Source organism: Lepidochelys olivacea, assembly GCF_965140295.1.
Source record: "Lepidochelys olivacea isolate rLepOli2 genome assembly, chromosome: 9".
NCBI lineage: Eukaryota > Metazoa > Chordata > Testudines > Cheloniidae > Lepidochelys > Lepidochelys olivacea.
Genome location: NC_140419.1, coordinates 90425352 through 90447115, shown reverse-complemented (window position 1 = coordinate 90447115; position 21764 = coordinate 90425352). Strand labels below are relative to the sequence as shown.

The 21764-nt window shown below is 41.4% G+C and overlaps 1 protein-coding gene across 1 annotated transcript; it reads right to left on the bottom strand.

Moving 5' to 3' along the window:
• Window positions 1–2260: 2260 nt before the first annotated feature.
• Window positions 2261–20624, bottom strand: FAM199X (family with sequence similarity 199, X-linked). The gene is made up of 6 exons (XM_084638938.1): window positions 20208–20624; window positions 16452–16671; window positions 11394–11543; window positions 10842–11003; window positions 9186–9437; window positions 2261–8170 (listed from the first exon to the last, which is right to left on the bottom strand). The coding sequence occupies exons 1-6, from the start codon at window positions 20387–20389 to the stop codon at window positions 8000–8002; spliced, it is 1137 nt and encodes a 378-aa protein (XP_084495064.1). The 5' UTR covers window positions 20390–20624; the 3' UTR covers window positions 2261–7999.
• Between the last annotated feature and the right edge of the window lie 1140 nt (window positions 20625–21764).

The window sequence follows — 21764 nt, the reverse complement described above, 5'->3', positions numbered from 1 at the left end:
TTCACTAGTTAACTCAAGTAATCAGCAGCCAGGCCTGAGCACCCAGGTTAGCCTGGCCCACGTGTGAGCCATCACACTGCAAAGCTCACACGCAATGCTGAAGACAGCATTGTGTGTCACTACTACTTCCGTAGGCTTGTCCTTGGTTCTTTGTGCTACAGTAGCAGAGCCACTTGAGTCCTTCCCAGTGCATTGTGGGAGAATTTATCTGTCCTTCTGGGCATACAAGGGGAATTGTGGGAACGCAGTAGAGGACTATCAGCCCTAAAGTGGTTTTACCTGCATCTTCATTATAAAGTAGGTGGGTTACGTGCCTGATTGAAAGCCTCACTTGGGCTTTAGCCAATACCCCAAGAATAGGCCAGCTAGCCTGGGTTGAAAGCACCACTAAAAACTCAGATTAGAGGTTTGATCAGAGGGGGACAGATTAACTCGCAAGTGAAGATGTACTCTTAAAGACTTCCTCTCCGAAGTCTTTAGTCTCCGAAGTTGCATCCGAGAGTGCTGAAGGAATTGGCGGCTGTGATTGCAGAGCCATTGGCCATTATCTTTGAAAACTCGTGGCGAACCCGGGGAAGTCCCGGATGACTGGAAAAAGGCTAATGTAGTGCCAATCTTCAAAAAAGGGAAGAAGGAGGATCCTGGGAACTACAGGCCAGTCAGCCTCACCTCAGTCCCTGGAAAAATCATGGAGCCGGTCCTCAAAGAATCAATCCTGAAGCACTTGCATGAGAGGAAAGTGATCAGGAACAGCCAGCATGGATTCACCAAGGGAAGGTCATGCCTGACTAATCTAATCGCCTTTTATGATGAGATTACTGGTTCTGTGGATGAAGGGAAAGCAGTGGATGTACTGTTTCTTGACTTTAGCAAAGCTTTTGACACGGTCTCCCACAGTATTCTTGTCAGCAAGTTAAGGAAGTATGGGCTGGATGAATGCACTATAAGGTGGGTAGAAAGCTGGCTAGATTGTCGGGCTCAACGGGTAGTGATCAATGGCTCCATGTCTGGTTGGCAGCTGGTATCAAGTGGAGTGCCCCAAGGGTCGGTCCTGGGGCCGGTTTTGTTCAATATCTTCATAAATGATCTGGAGGATGGTGTGGATTGCACTCTCAGCAAATTTGCGGATGATACTAAACTGGGAGGAGTGGTAGATACGCTGGAGGGGAGGGATAGGATACAGAAGGACCTAGACAAATTGGAGGATTGGGCCAAAAGAAATCTGATGAGGTTCAATAAGGATAAGTGCAGGGTCCTGCACTTAAGATGGAAGAATCCAATGCACCGCTACAGACTAGGGACCGAATGGCTAGGCAGCAGTTCTGCAGAAAAGGACCTAGGGGTGACAGTGGACGAGAAGCTGGATATGAGTCAGCAGTGTGCCCTTGTTGCCAAGAAGGCCAATGGCATTTTGGGATGTATAAGTAGGGGCATAGCGAGCAGATCGAGGGATGTGATCGTTCCCCTCTATTCGACATTGGTGAGGCCTCATCTGGAGTACTGTGTCCAGTTTTGGGCCCCACACTACAAGAAGGATGTGGATAAATTGGAGAGAGTCCAGCGAAGGGCAACAAAAATGATTAGGGGTCTAGAACACATGATTTATGAGGAGAGGCTGAGGGAGCTGGGATTGTTTAGCCTGCAGAAGAGAAGAATGAGGGGGGATTTGATAGCGGCTTTCAACTACCTGAAAGGGGGTTCCAAAGAGGATGGCTCTAGACTGTTCTCAATGGTAGCAGATGACAGAACGAGGAGTAATGGTCTCAAGTTGCAGTGGGGGAGGTTTAGATTGGATATTAGGAAAAACTTTTTCACTAAGAGGGTGGTGAAACACTGGAATGCGTTACCTAGGGAGGTGGTAGAATCTCCTTCCTTAGAGGTTTTTAAGGTCAGGCTTGACAAAGCCCTGGCTGGGATGATTTAACTGGGAATTGGTCCTGCTTCGAGCAGGGGGTTGGACTAGATGACCTTCTGGGGTCCCTTCCAACCCTGATATTCTATGATTCTCTCCCTATGCACAACACCAGGATTGTAGAGAACACATGAGAACTTTTGGTGACCTAGTCTTTAGGTGCAAAGTCACTGATTAAAGCCAGAGCATTTTTGCTAGTGGGTCTCAGATTATGTAACTCACTTCCTCTGATCCATCAGAATTCAACTGAAAGCACATCTGCTTTAATCAAGTGTATGTTTTACTATGAACCTTTGCTGGGTTATTTACATTGAACAACTAGGGCTGTACATGCTATCTTCTACCGAAGGCAGTTTAAACATGCTTCATTTATTGGTGCTATCTGCTCACATGTTGGGCAATGGGCACATAAACCCCATGTCAAACTTTATTGTTCAAAACAAGACCACATTTTTCAGTTTCATCAGCACATCTTTGCTGTGTTTTTAATTCCAACCCCTACTTTGATGTTCACATGACTATTTTAAATACATTGAAGAGCTGAAAATAAAGTCAGTCACCAGTGTTGCAGCTATTAAGTTCTTCACAACTTCAGAAAAAAAGCTTTCTAGAAACACTGTGGCAAGAAGGTACAGAATTTACAGAGGGCAGTTTTATGTACAAATGTGCATTGTTGCAATACATGTAGCAGAAACCCTGGAAAAATAGCTCCAATTTAACAGTTTCATACATTATAACTCTTAAGACTATTTGAAGCAGATTTTTCAAATGAGACAGCTTCCTTCTTGCTCTAGTTATGACTTTTATTCTCAGGGTTCCAACATCACTGACCTTTTAGAATGAATTAATTTGAAAATTTTAACCACATTATGAAATGTTTTAAAGCTCTCTGCATTTCTCTTCTCTATTATTCATTCAGACCAAAGCATCAAACATATAAGGTTTAAGTTGGGCTAAAATCTGCACTTCACAAATCAAGGGCTGCAAGAATGGGTCTTTATGCACACAACCCATTTCATCTGAGTTTTCCATGCACAAGAACTGCAGGATCAGTCAGTCAACAAAATAGTGACCATTAGGCCAACTAGTCTTAAATGCTGGGCATGAGAAACTGTGGCCTAACACGACACTTCAGACATCTAAAACATATTTTTAGAAACCATCAATATTTAAAGGCCAACATGTCAATCTACTTTTGAAGGAAAAAGTACAGGCTTACAGGCCTTTCAGCAACTCAGATCAATACATATGGTCAAATTTATACACATTTTTCCACATCTAGTATGTCCTCTTTAATAGTTTAAATGCATATGTATAAATTTAAGCAATAGTTTCTAGAGAAAGAGCTCCACGTGTTTTATTGACAATATAAAAAAGTTCACATTAAAAAACTAAATATTGAACCAAGAGAAGAGATCTGATTTTGGCTTACTGTAATGCTCAGTAAGCATTCTGTACTGAATGTAAGTTTAGCATCTTTTAATCTAGTTAAGTTTGTCAGGCTGTTAAAGGAAGAAGATACTGAAACCATTTCAAACAAAACAGAAGATGAAATTAGCTATACATATACAAAAAGCAAACAGGTCTGTAGCTCTTTCTTCCTCATGTTTAATAGTGCTCAAGACTTACTTTTTTTTTTTTTTTAAATATAAACAGTCCTCTTGCAGTTAGATTTTCAGTGCTCCTTCTAAGCCTTTATAGAGAAAAAATTCCCAGGCAAACAGTTAATGTTCTTGCAGAGTTTAAATGGATTAAATTTATATCACAGCTGTTACGAAGCTCAAGATAGCCACAGAACCAATACTCAGGAACCAAATAACTATTAGCACTTCCTTTTCCACTTGGAAATTTAAATATTGGAAGCAATGTACATCAAGAGATAAAAAGCAGGATTGGACTTTTAAAAACGCAGTTCAAAGATCTAAAATTTTAACCCTTTGGCTTCTTTCTGTAGCTACGATGTCAGTCCTGCAAAGACCAGATGGGATGACAAATCACAGTAGTAACTAACATCCACGTAGCAAAACAAATATCTTTTTCAACTACAAACCCATAAATTAGATTGACACCAGGGGCAAGTACCTGATGAGAAGGACACTGCATTTTGTAAGTGAAAACCAAAATCATTGACAAAAAACGCTGGTGCTGAAAAAAGTTTTGTTCAAATGTGAGAATTGTAATCTATGGAGTGACAGAAGTATTTAACTTTTTGCATGCTGTTACACCTTTTGTTCTTGGAGCTATTTTCGCTCCAGCTCAGACACACAATCTCAAAGTGTAAATAAGGACCTCAGAACAAAGAAATCATCTAGAGCCTTATTTTCTGAGGTGTTGAGAACTCGGCCTCTGATGGACTGGTTTTACAAGACCAAGGTAAGAAAGTCAAAACATTTAGATGCAGGAGATAAAGAAAATGAAGAATGTTCAGTTTGGTGACCAAAGAACCACACCGTTATACGTGAATAACCAATCATGTAAGATTTTACTTTAGTTGCAGGATGCTAAAAACTACAAGTTATTAAAGCAGCACCATTTTGGCACCTTTGGAAGCCACTTTTTCCTCCACCCTTCTTGACTACAATCAAATTATACGAGGAGGAGCTGAACTCTCAAGGTGATGGTGAACCACCACCACCATTTGGCCAAAATAGTTCTGGAAGCTATTCATCCAAGTTGATGAAAACTGGAACTATTTAACCACTAAGCTTAAATTTAGATTTACACTTTGTTTTATATAGGACCACTAACACACCAGGATAGAAATGCTATTTCTTTCCCTCTCATTTTGTGTTGTAAAATATTAATGAAGAATTATATTGGCTAATATTTAAATTGATGACTCATTCTGCTTTTCATTTTTTAAAAAAATTGTCGGATTTTGTCCAGGAGGGACCTATTTTAACTAACAATTCATTTCGTAATAATTTTAATTTGTTTTCCTTTTCCAATACATAATTTTAAACAAGCGTCAGACTCACTTTAAGGCACACTAAAATGATATATCCTCATTATGACGAATGGAGATATACACATCCTTATCTACAGAGGTGAGAACTTAAGTTAAAGCTTGGAGGCTAGTATAACATCGTTTTAATATTCTAGTATTTTTAAACAAACTAATGTTTTGAATGATATCCAGTTTAAAACAATTATAAAAATAAGTGAAGCATTTCATGTAACATTTACCAAATGACAAACGGATAAAAATAGGAAAGCCTCAGGCTTTCCATTCCTTTCAGTGAAGCTTCCCATTTCAAGGAATTCTGCTACTGCACATAATCGCTATAGCAAGGTCTTCCTCAAACGTTGCTCTACAACTTAAGGTTTAGATTTAGGAATTTATTATTTAGAACTAACTAACTTGCCATTCTGGTAAGTAAGGGTGACAAACTGCTTTGGGGTTAACACTGACATTTACTCTCCTCTGAAGCTGGTAATAAGTGACTCAAAAGAGTTGCATCTCATCAAAATGAGGGGCCACCTCTTGCAATAAAAACTAAGAATTTTACACTTTGAAGAGCAGACTTGCTGAGACAGAAAAAGTGACACTTTCACGCCCCCCCAAAATTGAGATTTTGCACCCTTCTTATAATTAATTTCAGCATTTCAATGCTCTATGTACAATATTCTTTAGATAAAGATGCATAGTTCAAAGCCACTGTAGAAAATAAAGGCCGTACTGAACTGCGATAGATACCTATATGGATTATGTGAAACGTTTCATGATGAATTTGTGAACTTCTGCCACAAGGGTTCAATACTTGGACCCTGAAATTAGCAGTTTTAACAGCAATACAATTTCATCTATCCTCCATCTCAGAAACTTGTTAACAGAAAGCACAAGGATTATCTGGTTTGAGTTACACTTATCACTACAAACAAGATTTACTATTCAAGTTTATGGGGGATTGTTTTTGTATTTTACTATTGCAACCATGTATAAGAGACAAGTAATAAAAAAAAGAGCTCACTGCCCAGGACAAGTTACCAGTATATTCAAATGACAAGACAGAAATGACATAGCAGGTACTTGAATTTTAAAACTGACAATTAAGTTGATATTTCTCATTGCCACTGAAGACATTTGGCATTATAAATACTTACCAGACATTTCAGATCTCCAGTATATTTTGCATCTACCTCACAGGTGGTCCATGTTCTGGAGTTTGTAGTCTGAACAGTAATATGCCTAGGTCATTTACTACCAAACAAATATTTCCAAAGATGCTACAGTCTAAACGTATGTCATCATACATATGTATAGAAGTTTTTACTTTTGATCTTCCACTGAAAGTGTGATCTCAACTGTAGTATCATTGTTAACATTTTCTTTGCCCCCAGATTTTTTTCTCCTTAATTTAACTTTTGCAGCCCACCGGAAAGCAATAAAATTCTACTGTCAGGACTAATTTAGGGCCCAATCCTGTAAACACTTGCACTGTTGGATAGTCACACTGAGTTGACAGGACTACTCACATGTGTAAAATTATTCATGAGCAGAGTTAGGTCCCAATCCTGAAAATGCACGCCTCAGGACTCCTGTTTTCTGAGGCCACATCAAATTGACAGTAAGAGACAAACTCATTATCTCCAGAGTGAACAAATCTAAATGATATTAATGAAGCACCAATATAAATGAGAAGGTCTCCTTTCTGAATTCAGAATTCTAGTCACCTCTTTCACCTCTAATAGTTGCATTTGAATGAACACACAGCAGTTTTATCCAAAACAAAACATGAACCCAACAACCAACATTTCCATAATAAAGTCAGAAACTGGTTTACTAATTGTCAAGAATAAAATCATCTCAATTTGAGTTTTCAGGTGCAGAAGTAAAAACTAAAAGGAGTGGCTTGTTCTCCTCAGCAACACTTATTCAAAAGGCTATACAACAAAACCAGTACTCTGAGATAGATTAGCAACGATACAACACCTCGTAAAAAAGTTCCATCACCTTAAACTATCCTGCAAGTGGTAAATAAACTGGGAGCATACAGGTAAAACACACAGCTGCATCAATAATTAGGTTCTCTTGCCAACAGCAAATAGTTATTCTTACATATAGTTTTGGCCATAAAGAAATATCTACCAAGTTTGGGCATTAATTGTTTGCACTTCGGTTTCCAGGAACATTTTTTAAGACTTTTTTATGAATAGTATCCTATGACTGAACCGTAGATATTAATGTGATGTATGAGATTTTCATTTTTTAGGGTTTTTTTTCTTCTTAACATCAAGACAGAGGATGTACTGATTAACCATTAACAACATAAATAAGACTATCAAAGGAACCAAAAACTAATCATCCAAATATTGAGGAGCAAGGTAACTTTTTAGAGACTAAGGTTTACATCTTAAAGAACAGCCAATTCCTCCTAGAAAAAATTCTACTTTTGAAAATAACCTCTCTTCTACATTTTGTTACTAGCTGACATGTGCATTACAGCTTTGTGTGGTGAGAAGTCTGCTTCTGCTTATTACTCCCCAATTACTTCATAATTCTTTCAGTGAAATCATAACCATCATTTCCAAAAATCCAATTTCATGAAGTATTAGGATTTGATATGGGTGAGGGGCAAGAACAGAGTAACTTATAGAACTAAGATCCTGTTTTCATGAAAACAAAGCTCTTAATAAGAAATAAGGGAACACAGAATAAGACAAAGGTGAGATTTCCTACTTAGAAACAGGGTTTTGTTTTTTTTCCCAAAGTTTGCTATCAGTATTAGTGTGTCTTTAAGAGTACCAACCCATTTAACAGAACAATCCATTGCAGTTAGCTTCTTGAAAGCAAATACCATACAAACCTAATTCAGTGGCTTATTTTTAGACAGTATCTTCTCAGCAGCTTGTTAAAGTCACTGTGAAATTGTCTGTTGAAGTCTCAATCTTAGTCAAAATTGTTAGTCTTAAAAAGTCAGATCACTTGAATAAATTATAAATGTTCAAAATATTAAAATTACACTTAATAGAGGGTTCTGTCTGATACATTGTTAGCTCTGTCCTAATCAAAATTTTGGTCAAGAAACATATGTAAACAAAGAATACACTTAAGGCTTAGAAAGAACACTGATAAATTCATCCCTGTCACATTAAAACATCCACATCTCCTTCATGGTCCTCCTCAGTCACTTTTAAAGAGAGCACTTCTTCATTAAGAAACAATCCACTCAGTCTTTCCTTCCGAGCCTGTCTCTGCTCCTTCAGCTGTCTCTTGCGTAAAGCCTTTTGCTGTAGCTTCCGTTGCTTAGATCGTTTCTGTCAAAATAAAGACAAATGGCAAAATGAGTTCTTCTATATCTAGAAGAATAAATGGAATAAATGGTCCTTTATTAGAAACATTAAAGGTGGATTTTAGTGAACATAAATTAGTGTAAAGTTAGAGTCTGCTCTGAGAAGTGACTAAAAAAGGCACCCTTACTCAGATCTGTTCCATGTGTTTACTCAAAATCCTACTTAATTTTGTCACTTAAATAAGCAAGTTTTTACTGCTTTTTACTGTTTAGCCATGCAGAGCCAATGCAACTAAGAGTGAGCAAGATGCAAATTTTATACCATGTTGTGCATTCTCCAAACTGTTTAAGTATCTATCAGTTATACTTGTGCAAGCTCACTGGAAGAGGATGCACAGGTAAAACTGAGCCTTTGAGATGAAGAACCTTAACTATAAGTGATGAGTCACGAGACCAAGAGAAATCAGCTTGTCTTAAAGCCCAGACTGATTTTGCAAAATTGGAAGAAACACACACACAAAATGAAAATAATTGAGACACAGATGCCATAATGTTACTTGTGAAGAATCACTTCAGTGCACAACCACGCTTGCATGAGCAAGTAATCTATGAGAAATATGTTGAAAAAACAAAGAGAGATTAGGCAACCAGACAAGTTCTATCAAAAAGATCAAGATAGTCTTTAACATTCATGTATTGTGCTCTGAAAGATTGATTGATCTTTGATAAGTTCAAAGGAAGAACACGTCCTTTTGCCTTTAAAAAAGTCAAGCTGATTTATCAGCTCTTTAAATACTCAAACAAAAATCAAAGCTAGTCTAAGCCCTACCACACACCCGCGTCTCAAAATAATTCTTCCCTTGCACAAAGGAGTGGCACGGAGCAATAAGAACTCATGGGGCAACCGGCCAAATAATTCCCTTTGGTCCTGCGACCATCAACGACGCTTTTTCTTTCAGTAAAAACACGACCGTCGCATAAGCGGCTCGAGCAAGCAACCGATGCGAGAGAGCGCGCGCGTGCACGAGCAGCGGCTTCACCTTTGAGTCCCGGAGTCTCTCGGCGGCGCTCGCGGGTAAGTTACTGTCACTGTGCGCTCGGCTCACGGCGGCGCTGGAGCTGGCAGCCGAGTTGCCCGGGCTGGAGCTGCCGCTGCTTGCTGAGCTGACCAGACTGGCACTGCTACTGCAGGCACTTGCCCCGCCCACACCGCCGCCGCCGCAGCTGCTTCTCTTCCAGCCTTCCCTTGCAGGCCGCTGCCGCGGGCCGTGTTCCTTGACATAGTTTCTCACCTTTAGAACACAGGCATTAAAGAGCGGTAAAAGCTTGATTGGCCACAGCATATTTAGTGGAAGCGCTGTGCATTTTAATGTTTATTACAATTACGGGGGGGGAGGGGGGGACCGAAACCAAAACAACTACTTATTGTAATGACCACTACGGACATCTTCACTTCGGCTTTCTTAAAAACAGACGTAATCAGCTAGGGGGAATTACTTGGCATTTTTACTTTAATATAAACAAACATTCTTCCCCTTTCTATTCAATGCATTACAAAAAATATATCACCATGTAGAAAGGCCAGCCATACTAGTAAAAGACGACTAACGTTTAAGCAAATTATGTTTTATAATCTTATTGTACTACGTAGATATAGCCAGTAGTAACCCTCAAAAGAGTAGTTTTCAGAGTAGCAGCCGGGTTAGTCTGTATTCACAAAAAGAAAAGGAGGACTTGGGGCACCTTAGAGACTAACCCATTTATTTGAGCATGAGCTTTCGTGAGCTACAGCTCACTTCATCAAAGAGTAGATTCTTATCCATTTTAGGTTAGGATTGGGTTTTTTAAGTGTTCTGAAATATGAAATGGCCCTGAATTTGTGATGGACCTGAGTGCTCTCGATTACGATTGAATTCAATAAAAGCTGAGGGTGCTTGGCATCATGCCAAAACAGGGCCCCAAAATAGGTTCAGAAATAATATAAGTGGAGGGAAAACAAAGCTTATGATAAAAAATGAAGTTGTGGTACCACCCACCTCATGTGACACTAAGGGTTGGCTGAGTGGTTACTCTGCACACGCAGTGAAGAGTTATTTTTGCTCTATTTTCTATAAGGTCAATAATCCTCTCGCTTCAACAAGTTTTTTCCCCAAAAAATATTCATTTAGAAAGCTGCCAAATCAATCATCTCTCATGAGAATTTTTATTTTTCTTTAAGTTTAGTTTAGTTTTTGCAAGCAAATTAAGGCCCCAATCCTGTAAATGCTTATGTAGGTGTAGAAGTACAGTCACACAAGCAGTACCTCCACTTTGGGACTACTCATGTAAGTGAAGTTACACACCAGAGGAAACATCTGCAGGATTGAGGCCTAAATCTTGAAAGTTACTCAGCGAATATTTTGTCTGAAACTGTTTCATATACCAGAACTAACTTACCACTTCGGTCACATTTATGTAATTAATGTGTTTCATATAAGGTCCAAGATCACATACTGATCTGAAACTGTTGAAGAAGAAAGCCAAAGTTCAACAACGTACTTTGTGTTCCATCCTGCCCACTGGTACTCAGTGAATATGGAAAAAAAATTAGTCACAACCCAATAGATGATTTTCCAAGACTTATATCAACACATACCACATGTCAGAGAGCAATGGTAACTCCAATTCAGGAGACACATACAAAAATTTTAACCTACCTGTTTCAATTTTTCATCCGTAAGACAGTTTAATTCAATAATAAACTCGCTATCTGTAGGCGAGATCTGAGCAGTGGGATCAATAATTTTAATAATATCAAGTTGCTCTCGAAGACCCATCTCGGTACTGACTTTCCGACTCAGGTATTCAATATATTCAACCTAATAAAAACAAAACGCACAAAGTTTTTAAAAACTGCTAGCTCTTAATATGAGTCAAAGCAGAAGTAAAAAGGAAGGAACCAGTACCATTTTGGATTAAAGAAATGCTCTCAAAATGTTGCATTTCCTATGATTCTTGACTCAACCTAGTTGAGTATCATCGAAGATAAAAATTCAGAATGAAAAGTAAAGGAAAAAGTTAGCAGTCTCTATATGTACACTTGACGAGAAATGTGATCTCTCACTTCAATAGTCATGTACACTTGTTCAAAATCATACTTCCATTACTGTAACCAACAGAAATTTTATTAAACTAACAATTTAATTGAGTCTTAATTCTTCTGTACATCTACACTGGTTCTCTCCAATACAAATGAAAACAAAGCTTACCTGTTCATCATTTGTCATTGCGCTCCACGGGAGTTCATCAAGATTCCTATGCTTGTTTTTCTTTTTTGGAAGTAAGCATGGAGAGCTTGGAATACTAGGTATGACATCAGAAAGTACATCACTCCCACTTGCAATGTCACTGCCAGGCAACTTGTAGGTGTGGAAAGAAAAAAAAGAAACAGAACAAAAATCTCAAAATATGCTAGGTCGGAGTAGAAAAATAGTCAGACCAATACTATTAACCATGCAAAATATGCTGTCAACTGGGCAAAGTATCAATTCTTAATCCAAACAAACTAACAATTGCCCACAATGATTTACAACTCCAAAACACAAAAGTTAATTTTGTGAACCATCTGCAGGAGTGAAGCGTAGCAAACTCAAACTATGCAACTTTCTACTTCATGATTTCCCTTTTCAATTTGCATTCAGGGAAATGTCAGAAGTATGCAGCATTTCACTCTTCCCTATCCATTAATATGATATGTTAGTATGTTCTATTCCTGGGGGAATTCTGCACCACTGCGCAGAATTTATGTCCCCTTGCAGATTTCTTTGCTTCCCTGCCGAAAAATGACTTTCTGATGGGAAAGCAAAGGGAAGCCACAAGAACTGTCACACAACCATCCCCATCAGTACTGGGTGCCCAGAGCAGCCGGCAGAGAGGTAAATCACTGTGGGGAAGGGGGCGGGACTGGGGAAGACCCGGCTAGTGGCTCCTACCCTTGTGCTGAGCTCAGCTGCTAGTCCCAGCTGGATTGGGGAGGATGGGGCTTCCTCTTCCCCTGCACAGCATCCTCGGATGCGTCAGACCCATCCCCAGATGTAGGAAGGTCTGCAAACTCCGCCCCCACTTCCTGCACCCATGGCTCTTCAGCTATAGGGAAAGGGATCCCTGTACAGGGAGCTGCTCCCCAATCTGCACAACCCTCGTGCATCCAGATCCCCTCATACCCATACCCTCCTGTTGAGCCCCACTCCCCCTTCACCTGGACCACGCCAACGAGCCACCCGAATGCCGATCCCCACCCCACTGAGCCCCAACCAGCTGCACCTGGATGCCCACCCAACTGAGCCCCACTCCCCCAGCATCTGGATGCCCCACAGAGCCCCCCACACTCCTTTACCTGGACCCCCCGCAGAGTCCCATTACCATTGCACCCAGAACCCTCCAACAAACCCTGTTCATCCAGATCTCCCCCTGCACCCAGATCTCCCACTGAGCCACCTGCACCCAGATGGCCCACACAGAACCCTGTCAACCCACACCTGGATACCCCCACACTGAGATCCTGCCTTGCTGAGCCTGCCTGCCCACACCTGGTGCACCTGGCACGGAGGTGCAGGACCCTGGGCTGTTTCTTGGGCAGGCCCGGTCCTTGTGCTGTGGCAGGGTTGGGTGCAGCGTCACCAGAGTCCGTGTCCTGGAGGGGAGCTACACAGTGATCTCCCACCTCTGTTCAGCCAGTGGCCTATGCTCCCCAATGCCATGGTGGAACTTCCACATTTAACAAATAAAATTTGCAGAATTTTAAAATATTGTGTGCAGAATTTTTAATTTTTTTGGCACAGAATGCCCTCATGAATAATGTTCTCTATTAAAGCATCATTCTCTGCCAAGCATCATCCAACAGGAATGGTCATTGTGAAGGGAAATCAAGTGAACCTGATTTGCCTAAGCTCTGTTAGAGTCAAACTTTTTACACCGGAAGGAATTTTAAAAAATAATTTAGCCAACTACAAGCTGGTTAAGCTGGCACTAACTGGAGCAGTGCTAGAGCGGTTGGCTATGAACACATTGCCTTCTCTGATGGAGTTCTGTCCAATTCCACTCACTGAGGTTTTGGATGGGTTGCAGCCAACTACATCAATCTGGAGCCTTGCCACGTGGCCAATGAATTCTAATGAGAAGGGGTTGTAGTCCTTCATTGAGGATTGTTAATGCTTCCCATTGTGCAGCCAGGGTGCCAGCTATACTTAAATAGCATATGATGAAGCGCCTGCTCAGAAAATCACCACTAGTCAATTATTGGACCGTCTCTGACTCACCAGTTTTAAAGGAAGCTCAGTAACAGAGTGATACTAAAGAAACTTCAGACAAATATTGAGGTTGAGGGTGCCCTCAACTAATGCCAGATTTCAGAGGTGGGGACAGGCCAAGCTCAACTACAATGGAAGCAATGCCGATGGCTAAGGAGAAGCATCTGGGCAGAAGTAGCAAAGGTGAAAAGACCACCTTCCATTTGTGTGGGTGTAGGTCCAACCTTCGCCAACAGTTTGCAGGCTGGAGGTCATAATTTTATTACTACACCTGAGGTCTCAGCTATTAGCTGTAACACATACTACCTTTTTCATGTATGGTTGGCCTGGATGTTGTGATCATTCTTTTCTAATGCATCCCCAAACCAGTGATACAGGTTTATTACCCCAGACTGCATTACTGCAACATATGCTACTTGGGGCTAGCCTTGAAAAGTCCCTGAAAGCTTCAATTAGTGCAGGATGCAGCACAAACCTGTTGTCCGCAATGGCTACTTACTCACTTTGTGCTGAGTAACATTCAAGATTATATTTATAATCTGGAACTCCTCTCTCCTCCATCACATGAGTAACTCTGTCAATATACATTGCTTAAACTTCCCATGGCAGGGCTTTCACGGTGCCTCTAGAAGTGCTCCTTCTAGAAGTCCACCACAGCCAGAGTTTAACATGCTTCAGGGCACTACAATACTAATCTGTTTGGTCAAATTTCTCAGAATGTTTTATTTAGTTTAGCAATAGGAAGTGGAGGAACATGGCTTAATTGCTGACCTTTACATTGAAAAGCTGGGATTTTATAACTAGTTGCTTTTATAAAATAAGGTGCTCAGATGCTTAGAGAAGGGAAGCAACAAATTTATAAATTAATTTTAAAATGGTTACTGCAAGTGGCTTAAACTGATTTTATGGATTTACGTTTACTTTGATTAGATTTTGGTTTTCAAAATTGCATGTGTTATATACATACCAATTCCTGGCACACGTGGAATTTGAGTTTTTCATATTTAAAAAAAATGTTAATGCATAAATGTTTTGGAGGCTTATTTTAAAAAGATGGGCTTTTTTGTTCATTCCTATTAACATAAATAACACTAATTTAAAAAAGACTCTTCAAAAGTTGAGAAATAAAACTCAAATGACAGTACATTGTTACTTAAACCCAGGTGGCCCTAACGTTGCAGAAATACTATTATTGTCATTTAAGGCCTGTAATTTATTGTTTTAGATCCTACAAAGATGAACGTATGTACATATAAAAAATGGTAGCTTTAAATTTCAAAGGGACACCCTAAAATAAAGGTCTTTATTAAATTTTTGGGTAAAATTATTCAGTTTATTGTCTTTTGTTTATCAAGCCACATTTCTAATTATGAGGTTATTTATTAAAAAAGACATTCTGAACCACACAGTTCTAATTACCTGCACATTTGTGTAATTACAGGTGTTTAACACAAGTTATATAATTGGGAATATTTTCCATTGTAAAATAAACAATCTATTCCAAAAGGTACAGTTTGAGAAGATTGGAAACCTATTTGTACTATACACAGTAACTACACAAGACACCTGCATCATGTTTTTTCCTGTAAGCAACAGCAGAATTTTAACTAGCTTCATTTGTACAACTGACATGTAATTTCTGATCCACTTCAAATTTAAATGTGACAACTGAATTACTCACTTACAGAATTTGCTGTGTAAGGTTGTAAAAACAATGACAAATCTTTTCCAAAGCTCAACAAGTCCAGTCAAGTAGGTCTCTTCTAGCAAATGCTTACAGAAAAAAATGTCCAGTAACTACTCAAAAGGAAAGCTGGCAGCTAATCAAATAACCAGGAAACTCTCTTTTAAAATTATAATCCCACTGTGTCCATGTGGTAATGAACATTTCACATCTCAGTGAGGAACTAAGTCATCTGAGTAATTTTCTGAGGTATTTCTACAGGCTGCAGCTGTAGCTCACGAAAGCTTATGCTCTAATAAATTGGTTAGTCTCTAAGGTGCCACAAGTACTCCTTTTCTTTTCGCGAAAACTGCAATTGGAATTTCCAACTATATCCCTTTTTGTACAAGGGATATAGTTGGAAACTGGGATCCTAAAGCTGCGGTAAGAAACATGGAGCTACTTTTAGCTAATGCTATCCCACACAATGTCATTTACAGTTTCTCTTTTGTGGGATATCTGTAACATTCCTAATTCATCAGGGAATGCTTAAATTGGGGTGGGGGTTGGGGTTTAAATCACATTTGGAACAGACAGTATATTTCTATGATCACAGAGTATTACATACACTGTATGCCATGACTGAAGTCCATGAAAGATAAAGGAACATTATGCTTTTAATTGATTATTACACTTATCCTAGAACAGCATATTTAACTACAATTAAAATAAATTAAAACCTGTAAAGAAAGGAGGTCTGCACATTCCACAGGTGAAAGACTGCTATATGCAAAAACAAAACAAAAACTGTGACGATACCAGATTAGAATCTGAAGTTAGATCAAATTGCACGTAACAGATGTGGAGAAAAGTGCCACGGTAGCACAAAGCTCACCTTTGCACTCTTCCCACCCTTGGACCACAGAACACAGGGCTGGTCCATGTGATTAGAGCCAAAATCACAAATGGGAATTAAGAACACAGCAGCAACCCAGCCACACCGGAATGCCAATGCAAGGTATACACAGCCAGATTCTAATACACATGCAGATGCCCCACACCAAAGGATAGGGCCTCACAGATGCAAGATATGCTGATAACTAAAAATGAATGTGACCATAATATGCAACAGCCCTATTTCAGAAGCTGGTCATGTCTTGTCATCAAAATTCTATATGAGAACTTTGTAATAAAATGGCCTATCAAAACACTTCCTTTACTGCTGAATCTCAGCATAGGCAGTGGGAGTTTATCGTACCATCAAAGAGCTTCAAACATTTACTTCCGAGTCAAAACTGCAAACAGCAGCTAGTAGATCCCACTTCATCTGCTCTGTTGACATAGAAATAGTTTACCTGCCACTCAAACTCGCTGTCTGACCAATCCCAATATGTGCTAATAGAAGAGGAGACATCACTGCAGACACTACCCTCTGGGAACAGATCAAAAGACGTGAACTCCTGGTCATCCAGCAGAGAATAGCAGTCATCCTGATCACCAACTGAAACTGATGAAAACAGCTCCTCGCTGCATTCTGAGCTGGCTACACTTGTTCCACAAGAAGTCAAGTTCCACCTGCAAAGCATACCAAACAAATTAACATCAACACACACAGAAAAAATGCTTTGTCCTTTGAAGATGTACATTAAAATATCCATATCTTTGTATCAGTTGTTACATGTGGATTTTGCTGGAAATAAGTTAATTCATCTAATAAGCTGCATTTAAATTGATATTAAGGGTCTAATTTACACGCACAAAAATCAAGAAAAATTCAAAGGATGAATACTCATACACAAAGACTAAGTGTGATAAAAAATTTCACTAGAGCCATCATTTCCTTATATTTATAGTCTCAGATTTCTAATTAAATGTACTTTTTAAAAACGATTTCCAGTTTGTTTAAACCTCCATTAAAAGTATTCCCGTAATAAAGCATGACAAAATTAAAGGTACCAACACTAGATGAGGGAGGGAGGATGGTCTTGTGTTTAAAAGACAGAACAGGGAGTCAGCAAGCATAACTCTCTCTCACATGAGTAGATCCCATGAAGTTAGTGCTTGCCAGGGAAACATCTGCGACTCATTTACTTAATATTTTGGGCTCTGTTCTCAAAGCCAAAAAAGACATCGGATACAGAGCTTTTCATTCTAAAGACCACACAGAAGAACAGAATACAGAAAACGATCCACATAAAAAAAAATCGAGTACCTCAATCAATACTACTTAAAAAGGATTATGTTCTCCACAGCTTCATTATTACAAATTAGTTAATTGTGCTAATCAGGGAAAGTATATTTCCAACTGGAAAGTCTGTCTGGTCCCATAGAAAGCCGTGGAACAGGTTTTCACTCTGCTGACCTACTCACATGAAGTTTAGCAAGGTCAGGAAATTTGTTTCAGCATCTCAATTATTTTTCACCAATACGATGAACAGAGACTTGACTATGTTTCATAATTGCACAGCATTCTGGCCCAATCCCAGAAGAGATGGGAAAATTCAAAGGTTTCCAAAATTCACTGTACAAAGCCATGCGAGCTATCTTTAACCTGTTAAGTTTTATCCACTTGACATGTTGATTACTATTGGAATATCCCTTTAATCACAGACTGAAGAGCAAAACCTTCTGATGTGGGAAGCATGCCTCTCAGCACCTTTACTTGATTTGCACACATGCTTGCTTGTCAACACTTATGTTTCTTAGGATGGCTTGTTGCATGTTCCAATAGGCCAAATATTTGCTGTAAATCATTAATGAATGAAGATGAGTGCCCTAATTAATACTGTAATTGCCAATTCCTACAGGAAGTTCATGGTCTGTGAAAGCCTTGCTAGTCTCTTAACACTTGATCGGACACAAACATCAAAACAGTTCAAAAACTTGATGAAAGAAAAAATGGTGTCTGGCTGCTGAACATAGTACACCTGAGCAAGTACATGAGAAATGAGAATTGCATTATATTTACTTGAAATTTCAAAAGATACAGAGCACTTGCAGACATCATGGAAGTAAGTAGCATACTCTGAAAGGTGATAAGGACAAAGTGAATTGAAAAATAACCAAGACAAGTTACACGCTTCTCTGAAGAAATGAGGAACCAGCTCAAGATGCAGAATACTGACTAGTTAACTGACAGAGGCTTGGTTACACCTGCTCAGAAACTTGGATGACAGGTATGTTATAAGGAGGAACATTTAAAAATAGCGTACACATAAATTTACAAGTTTGGCACTCACATTGATCCAAAGATTGATCAGAAATACATGAACCTATTGTTTAGGTCACATGCAGGCTTCATAGTAGTATAGTGCAAAAGCCCAGAGAGAGAAAATATAATTGAACTGATACTGAGTAATGAAAGCTCCCTTACTGGATAATGTTTGTATTAGAATGATGGCTAGCAATGCTACGATTAAGGGCTTGTCAGCCTTAGAAATATAGTTGACAGTGCTATGTCAACAGCACAGTTTTGCCGCTGCAGCCACACCGTTGTAAGGTGCGCTGTCTGACCATTATTACCGGGAGCGAACATGTCCATCAACAAAATAAAACCACCCCCAATGAGGGGCGGTAGCTTTGTCAACCAGAGTGTGGCTCCCACAGACAAAGAGCACTGTCCACACTAGTGCTTCTCATCACTAAAACTTTTGTCATTCAGGGTGGTGTTTTTTCACACCCCCGAGGGACAAAAGTTTTAGCAACAAAAGTGCCAGCATAGATAAAGCCTAAGTTAACTTATTTGAATGTAAATTGAGCCGGAAGTTGGTATGTTTCTTCTCAGTCTAAATTCAAACTTTGCGAAGTACTTGCCATATTTACACTAAAATAATCAAAAAATGTAAAGTGTGGGGGAGTTAGATGCACATGTGTAATGAAAAAACATTTTGAAGTCTAAACAGAGAATCATCAGAACTATCTTGAATTCACATTTAAGGCCCAGATCTGTAAGTTGTTGCAACTTTAGCATGACTTATTATTGACATACAAAAAGTCACTTCTGTGTACACATGTACAAGATCTGCTTCTTGGGTAGACAAAATTATTTTTTCACTTTGGGAATTGAGGGGTTTGTATTTTGTGGTAAACAGAAGTCGTAGTTTTTAGCAAAACTAGTTGTGCACTTTTGGAAGTTACACCTCACCAATGCCATAAGACTGTGCACCAGAAAATCGAACAGTTCTTAACCGAAATGTGAAGACTGCACTAGTTTAAGCAAAATTTCAATCCATCCACTCCAGCCATTCTGACTCATGGCGTGAATCTTTGTAGGTTTGCTTTGAGCCCACTCTAGTGCTGTTCTAAATGGTTTCACTGCATCATCCTCGGAGTTCCTATCCCACAGTTCCCAGAAACAATGATTTCAAGAAGATTCAAAAAGGCCACAAATACACCAGAGAATAGCTATCTGAACCATTTTAGTACCAGCCCTAATGTCATCAAACTAATTAGCCCTGCAGAAAGCAAGCCTAATCCAAACGATATTTGCCATGTATGTGGGCTGGCTGGAGCAATTATGCGTTTTGCAAGCATGCCGGAGTTGGGGTGGAGAAGAAGCAAATAGTTATTAGCGTAGTAAGGTTTTTTTTAGCTTAGTGAAGGCTTACAGGCAATGCTACTATATCACCGTGGCTGGGCAGTAATACAGGGATTTGCAAATGTCTTGGGGGTGGGCGAGGAGGGAACTAATTCACAGAAAGCCTTTGTCTGCACGAGAGAAACGGGTGCTATTTCCCAACCCAACTAGCTCAAGTTAAACTAGCGCAACTCTTGCCTAAACCATCATCCGTCCTGCCGAGCTCGTCAGGTACACTCTGGGGACGGAGAGGTTTCAAGGAAGCGGAGCCGATTGCACGAACTCTACTGGGGGAAGCCACCTTCGCTCCTAGTGCAGCCGGCGGGGGGCAAGGGGCAGATTCAGGAAAACAACTCGGTCGGTGGCAACCCCGTCCACCAGAGCGAGAGCTGAGCCGGGCATAGCCCGGGGGCGAGGGCAGGGGAAGCACCGCCAAGAGCCGGGGGCTCGCCCCCCACGCAGGGGAACCCCCCGCCGCCCCGCCCCGCCTAGAGGGGGACCCCTGGGGCGCCGCCCCCCGCCCCCGGCCCCGCACCTGCTGGAGTGGAAGCGGCGCAGCGGGTCGGTGCGGTGGCAGGACGAGAGCTGGCAGCCGAAGTCGCTGACATCCAGGCAGCCCTCCTCGCTCAGGCTGGCGGCCCGCGGCGGGGGCTGGTGGCAGAGCAGGGGGCAGGGCTCGTCCGGGGCCAGGAACTTCTCGTACAACGCCTCGCTCATGGCGCCGCGGGCAGGGCGGGGGGCCCGGGCGGCGGCTCCGGCCCGCCCGGCCTCAAGCACCCGCTGCTCTCGCGGGCCCACGGCACCACCATGAACCGGGGCCCGGCCGGGGGAGGAGGGGGGCGGGCTCTGGCCGGCCCTGGGAGCGGCTCACAGACACAGCCGCCAAGCCGCGGGTGCCGCCATTACAGGCCGGCCGGTGCCAGGCTTCAATCAGCTCCGAGCGGGAGCCAGCCGCCGCCGCTTCCGGCTCCGGCTCCGGCTCCGGGAAGAGACGGGGAGGCTGCGCCCCCTGCTGCCACGGAGGGGAACTGCGGCCCCTACGCCGCCAGCGTTCAGAGCCAGACCCATCAACACCGCCAGGGAGAGAGACACAGTCTCCAACACCCTTAAGCAACACCTCTAGACACATATATATGCGGCAACACACACACACCCCATACCCAGGAACGCCCCCTCACACACACCCACACCCACCCACCATACCCAGGAACGCCCCCTCACACACACACACCCACACACACCCCATACCCAGGAACACCCCCTCACACACACACACACACACCCCATACCCAGGAACGCCCCCTCACACACACACACACACACACCCCATACCCAGGAACGCCCCCTCACACACACACACACACCATACCCAGGAAAACCCCCTTACACATCCACACACCTTACACCCAAGAGCAACTCCAGCCACACACACAGCCCATACCCAGCCAGACACCAGCCACACACACACCATCCCGGCAACACCACACTCAGCAACACCCCCTACACGCAACCCATACCCAGAAACGCACACAGACATATACATCCCATCTGCAGCACCCAGCAGAGCCAACATACCCAGCAGCATATAACTGCCCTATAGACATAATTCACCACACTTAACACCCAACACACCCCGAAACACACACCTCACACACAATAACACAGGGAGAGCCGGGTCTGCTCTAGAGTGCAGAGGCATATACATAGTAGATGAGAAGAGGAATGGACTCAAGGGTTATTTGACAGCAACATGTGTTAATGGCTAGTTGTGTAGCTTGATCCTGTATCTATTTTTCTGCTTCTCTTTCCCCTTTCTTTTTACTCTTTTGTATTTCTTTCTTTCTCCTCCGCACCCTCAGGGGCATAGGGTGTCTACCAGTTTCTGCCGTTGATTTCAGTCTCACGCTGATCTGTTCAGGCTTCTGTATCATGTTGATGGATTTGGCTTCTTTCTCTGTTCCTCTGCATCATGTTTCTCTAGGGCGCCTTCTTTTTTCTCCTTTGTATTTGCCTCGTTTCTCTTTCTCGCTTCTATATTTGCGTTCCCTAAAAATCCCAGCAAAGCCCACAGGGAGAGCCAAGGAGAGTGGTG